The sequence below is a fragment of the Ruditapes philippinarum genome, unplaced genomic scaffold, assembly GCF_026571515.1.
Source record: "Ruditapes philippinarum isolate M1 unplaced genomic scaffold, ASM2657151v2 ctg17099_1_1_1_1, whole genome shotgun sequence".
In the NCBI taxonomy this organism is placed as follows: Eukaryota; Metazoa; Mollusca; class Bivalvia; order Venerida; family Veneridae; genus Ruditapes; species Ruditapes philippinarum.
The window spans coordinates 10765-17534 of NW_026855285.1; the positions used below are offsets into that span (position 1 = coordinate 10765).

The following is a 6770-nucleotide window of genomic DNA, read 5'->3' on the forward strand; positions in this document are numbered from 1 at the left end:
AAGTGTCTTGCCGCCGTAAGAAACACATTTGCGATTTAACTAATTACTTAATACGACATTTTCATGTTTAACTTCAGCCGGCTATATGGGTCATGTAAGGTAAATTGCATTAATCACTGTTGTACATGAACAAGTTTTTGCAACATTTTCAATTATGGTGTGCCAGGGGACCTTTAACGCCTCTCATTCGACGTATCTAAGTGTCATATCAGCGTTGTTTGTGTGGTCTGTTTGTCGTAAAGTGTCTTTCCTTACGTCCATACGCAAGATCATGGTGTGTTTATGGTAATCTTGGTTCTATAAATTTTGTTGTTATTTATATTCCAATTATCGGGGCGTCCGTGGCCGAGTGGTTAAGATCGTTGACTTGAAACCACTTGCCCCTCGGCGCTGTGGGTTCGAATTCCGTCAGGGATTTTGGATTCTTTCATGTGAGAAAGCTATCCAGCTAGCTTACGGAACGTCGGTGGTTCTACTCAGGTGCCCGTTCGTGTCTGGAAAATGCACGGAAGGGCACCTGAGGTCTTCCTCCACCAGTGAATCTGTAATTTCGCCATATGACCTATACTCTGTCGGTGTTACGTAAAACCCAATCAACGAACAAGCAAACAAATATTCTAATTATCTTTGCTTCAATGCTTCATATTTGAAAATATAGCAGTCTCGGAATGTCCGGTAACACCAGATTTCAACGTTTAAATTAATGATTTGAAAACAGAGAAATATCTGCAGATTTGTTCACACGCCCATAGTCGACAAATTATTTTGTTGACGTTTGCATTGAAAATGTTTTTAGACGGGAACCTTTCTAGGGTGTGATATGATGTTATTAAATGTGTAAATTGAGCACAAAATAAATGATAAATACTTGAATGAAATTAACCGCTTCTCATTAGAATGTTCGTAAATATAATATGTTAAGAAAAGAAATAGGAAGCATCTTACCGCGATATTTTTCATCAACCCTCGTACATTCCCCTGTATATAAGAGGTTGACCAGGAGAGAAACAGACATTTACATTCGCTTAATGCTTCTTAAATATTCGTATGCTATACAACTTTGATAATTTGTGCGCTATATAAGATAGAGAGTATACTAATATCTGAGTACCACGTGTCAGCCCGCAAGGTATGTTTTCTTTTATTTCTCTAATTTATTTAAAATTTCGAAAATATTAGTGGTATTAGTTTCCGAAAAGTCAGTTTTATATTTACGCATTGAAGAAAGATACATACCTTACGCAAATAAAGGTTACAAGTTTGAAACATTAAACAGATCTTATTAATGCATAAAATACTTTTTTTATATATAATTGAATTCTTATTTTACATTCAATGCATTCATTCAAACAAGCAGATTTATCTTATAAGGACAACATCTATTTTTATTTTCTTATCAAAATATATCATAATGTCACACTGACTACTTTTTTCAAAGGTTTCCGTATGTGGTACCTCCCTTTTATTTTCGCTAACAAATCCGACAAAATCAATTCTTTTATTTTCATATAAACAGGGAGGCCCATCAAATCATCAATTTTTCAGTTTGAACTCTCTTTACGGAATCTTATTTTCTCTATTTTACAAATCCTTTTTAACAAAATAAAACAATATTGTAGTCGGTGAAATCCGAAGCCTTCCGGTTTTTGTATTTTCTGATCGCAAGATCAGCAAATACAAAGCTAACATCCGCGGTCTAACACAAAATTTCCTCACAGACCTAACAACGTAAAGTAGTTCTCACTCAAAACTGCTTAAAAACCAGCAATTTAAAAGAAAGAATAATTTTTAATGTAGGCATTTAACGAATTACAGTGCATTAAAAGTTTAGATTAGTGAATAGAAATATGAGGTTACAATCACAAATTTCGCGGATGAATATCTTTTTTACCCAATGAAAAATGTTCGGCTATTTCCGTAAAGCTTCGGATTATCATGAATGCACAATGACAATATCATTTTCATCAATGAAAATGCTATTTTTAGCTAATACTCCAGAGCGTAGTACACAAATAAATCTGACTGTCGAGTAGTGGAATATATACATGTCGGACTGTTTTGGCGAGAAGATTTTCGCTAAATTATTTTCATCAGTGTTAAACAACAGGTTTATCGTGAACAAAATTCCTCGAAATTAATAAGGATTTCAAACACGAAATGGATACCCATAAACACTTTTCATATGAACTACGTAAATAATCGAGGTATATCAAGTGAAAAAATACGAGTTGTTTCCCTTATCTTCGAGTAAAATTGGTATCTCTTACGCTAAAACAATACAAATTAAGCCATTTTTAAACCGCTAGTTTGTTGTGATTAAATGTCCGATTTTAAAAATTATTACATCAATGGAAAGCTAAGGATAGCATTAGCTTAGCATTGTCACAGTATATAATTTTACATATCTTTTGACACCAAAGTATTTAGATAAACTGTTAAACGTACCATATGTCAGCCTATTTTACATACTATTTATACAGTGAGATACGCAACCGGTTATCTTTACTCGAAGACAGACTGATAAGAATAGCCTGTCGGAAGTGTTATCGGTGTAATTACAATGTATTTGTTTTTATTCAATCTAGATACGTATTACTTCACCGTGGTGCAGAGGGAGCGCGCTCGTTTAAGGTGTGAGAGGCCTAAGGTTCAAATCCTAGTCGAGGCAACTTTTTTTTGAAGTGTCTTTTTTAAGGAAGTAGCCACGATATGCAAGGATAAAGTGTGGCTGTCATAAAAAAAAGAAAAATGATTTTTGATGCAACTCTAGTCATGCAAAATTCCATATGTATCAATCTCAAACTGTTATAGAAAAAAATCTAAACGAAGTCGCTGCGTGAGATGAATTATAGTATATAAAAATAAACTTATACAGGAAAATACATACAGATAGTCAGTGTGATTTAGATTGCAAAGATCAGAAAATACCACAGAGCAAATAATATCATCGCCATTCACTGTTGACTTTTTAACAAATTAAAAGAAAATGTGTTTGTTTATTGTTCAAGATGTTATTTTATTAGCTATTAGTATCAAAGGGGGATGTTCCGGCGTCCATCGTCGGTCGTCATGCGTCAACAATCGTCTTCTTCTCTGAAGATTTACTTCAAATTTGGTCTGTAGCATCATTGTGACAGTCACACTGGAATTGGCTCATGTCATTCCAATTGGCCCCTTTTAGGGGTCAGCAGAGCTAAAAATAGAAAAACCTTTTAACAACTTCTTCTACAGAACTAATGGATGGATGATCACCAAACTTTGTCTGTAGCATTTTTGGGTAGTCTTTTATCAAGTTTGCAAAATTAATATTAATTTGATTGGCCCCTTTTAGGGGTCTCTAGGGCTAAAAATAGAACAACCTTTTAACGTCTTCTTCTACAGAACTAATGAATGGATGATCACCAAACTTTTTCTGTGGCATTCTTGTGTAGTCTTTTTTCAAGTTTGCTCATATGAATTTGATTGGCTCCTTTAAGGGGCCGCTAAAGCTAAAAATAGAAATACCGTTAAATGTCTATTTCTACAGAACTAATGAATGGATGTTCACCAAACTTTTTCTGTGGCATTCTTGGGTAGTCTCTTTTCAAGTTTTGCTCATAAGAATTTGATTGGCCCTTTTTAGGGGCCGCTAAAGCTAAAACTAGAAATACCGTTAAATGTCTATTTCTAGAGAACTTATTGATGGATGATCACCAAACTTTGTCTGTAGCATTCTTGGGTAGCCTTTTATCAAGTTTGCTCATATTATTTTGAGTGGCCCCTTTTAGGGGTCTCTAGGGCTAAAAATAGAAAAAAACTTTAAATGTCTTCTCCTACAGAATTACTTAATGGATGATCACCAAACTGTGTCTGTAGCATTCTTGGGTAGTGATTTTATCAAGTTTGCTAATATTATTTTGATTGGACCCTTTTCGGGGCCGCAAAAGCTAAAAATAGAAATACCTTTTAATGTATATTTCTACAGAACCAATGGATGGATGATCACCAAATTTTGACTGTGGCATTGTTGGGTATTAGGTTTGCTCTTATTATTTTGATTGGCCCCTTTAAGGGCCGCTAAAGCTAAAAATAGAAAAAAACCTTCAAACATCTTCTATTTCAGAACCAATTGATGGATGATCACCAAGTTTGCTCACATTAATTTCATTAGCCCTCTTATGGGCCGCTAAAATTAAAAATAAAAATACGTTTAACCATCTCCTACAGAACTAATTAATGGATGATCACCAAACTTTGTCTGTAGCATTCTTGGGTACTCTTTTATCAAGTCTGCGTAAATTAATTTGATTGTCCCCTAAAGCTAAAAATAGAAAAAAACCTTCGAACACCATTTCCTACTAAAATAATTGATAGATGATCACCAAACTTTGTAGCATTCTTAGGTAGTCTTTTATCAAGTTTGCTCATATTCATTTGATAAGCCCGTTTAAGCAAAAGCTTAAATGTCCCAGGTCATGGCATTTCTTCAAATTATTGTTTAAACATATTCTATGGTCAAATTTTATATTACAATATATTGACATTCCAACACTGAATAGCAGTTGTTTCTGGTGAGCGACTCAGGGCCATCATGGCCCTCTTGTTTCATCTCGTGAACTTCAAAAACAGTATTCTCTTATACTGTTTTAAAGCTAACAAAAAAAACAAATAGCATCTATGTCATATAAATCTGGCATAGTAAAATCCTTCCTAAAGAGGATTTTATATGTGATAATTGCATACTCAGTTTGATTGAGTCTTTTCATTAAAATCAGGGGTAGACTCTGGGCAGACTCCTTATATTACTAGATAAGGCAGGATTCAACAAAGGTGTACTTTTCACATGTCATAAGTTTGTTAAGTTTTTTTCTGGTGTTTATGCCGATTGTTGCACATGTCTTGGTCATATCGCGGCGGTCGATCCACCTAAAAGCCTGTTTTGGATAAGAAACAACCAATTACCAATTTCTCCGTAAGTGACCGAATACTTATCCCACATAATTTCTAAATCAGTAGCTAGGAACAAATTACCATTGGAATCAGTATCTTAAATCAATTGTCACAAAGAAATTACACCTCGCCCGAGGGTCGAATCAGCCATTCCTTGATTAATTATCGATACCCTCCCTTTTGAGCTTATAGGTCAGACAGATTTTATAAAATGATACCCATTTCATGTCTTGCAGGATGAAAAGTTTATCAAAAGTGTCAATTAAAAAGGAACATGAATACACACTTGACATTGAGGCTGGCGATAAGCCGCTAGGTGCATGCAGGGGTATAATAAATATCAGGTTTCGAGGCAATGGCAAAATGGGTGACGAAGAAGAATTTGCTGTAGCTCACTTTCCTGACAACTTTGAAAGAGGTTTTATTACTACATTCGATGTGGTTGAACCAAAGGTAAATGTTTGCTGTGTTGAAGTATTATCACTGGTTGTTATCACCCGAAGTAGATGTCGATGTTGCCAATGTTTTTATAGATTTGGTTCTCCTAGGAGAACAATACTGGTTTCTACATTTTTATATATTTTATCCGTTCAATTTCTTTGAAGTGGGTAAAAACGTGTCTTACAATGTTAAAAGTTGTTGAAATGAAAGCAATATCTGCGCTGAATGTTATGATGACGTATCAAAACCAGTTTTGTGTGTATCAAAATAGTTTTGTGTTCATGTCTCACAATACCAAAGCGCCATTATAAACTAATTCGTCTCTCAGCTCTCCAAATCCACGGGCCATAATAAGAGAGATAAATGAACCAAGTTATTACAATTAATCCGTCACCACACTGCAAATTCAATGCGACGGTTTTGATTTGGCTCCAAATAAGCGGAAGATTAACTGTTCATCTTGCAGTACAGTGCTATTTCGTGCGTGATCTTCAAGCTCACTGTCCCTGATGGGCAAGGAAGCTTTTACATGGGGTAAATGATCATTCAAAAGTCAAAGCTCCCGCTCTTCTCTAGGATGGGGATACAAATGACTTGCGCATCATTCATTTGTAATTTGATGTTTATATAGAATTATAATTATCTTATAAGTGCAAAGACATAGTTCTGCTTCCACAGTCTAAATGCGGTAGGAAAAACTTTACCCTCCTTAAAAGACACTGAGAATGGTTCAACAGAATTTGTTGACTTATAAATTTGACTGATGTTGATAGTGGTAGACATTTTGTATATAATCTTTATGTTATCAAAATCGACTTTGCAGATTGACGTGATTGATGAGATCGAGATCCGTGGTGGTACAATGATTGGTGAGAAAGGGTGGAAAATTGACAGAATTACAACAACTAACAAAAAAACAGGAGCAAAATCGGTATTTCCAGTATTCACCAACATAAAATGTGATCAAACTTACAAGTTCAGAACAAACGATGTATCACTGCCACAAAAGAGTTCAAATAAAGGTATTTTTTACTTACTTGGTTAATGTATTAATAAAAAAATGCATTTCCAAAACTATTGTAAAGTTGTATAACTGATGCATTTATTTTCTTCCACTTATCGCCCTTTTTATTCACTTTGAAATTAGGTATGATTAACCTAACCCTTTGTTGACTTAAAATACTTGTGTCGGGTTTCGTTTGTCATTTAAGATGTTTCTGAAGGACACTATTCGACAAATGAAAGTGCCGCTTTCCTGACGCTTTAATGACGACGTTTTTAGTAAATACACGTCGCAACTACAAACCTTCAAACTTGATTGCACAAAAATCCAATGTTCAAATGATGTGAAATTTTAGCATGACATTTTTCGATTCATTTTTTATTTTCATTTTTACGCC

At 34.6% G+C, this 6770-nt stretch overlaps 1 protein-coding gene across 1 annotated transcript; it reads left to right on the forward strand.

Moving 5' to 3' along the window:
• Positions 1-999: 999 nt before the first annotated feature.
• Positions 1000-6425, forward strand: LOC132742744 (uncharacterized). Its single transcript, XM_060731208.1, has 3 exons — positions 1000-1129; positions 5166-5382; positions 6194-6425. The coding sequence occupies exons 2-3, from the start codon at positions 5167-5169 to the stop codon at positions 6413-6415; spliced, it is 438 nt and encodes a 145-aa protein (XP_060587191.1). The 5' UTR covers positions 1000-1129; position 5166; the 3' UTR covers positions 6416-6425.
• The last annotated feature ends 345 nt before the right edge of the window (positions 6426-6770 follow it).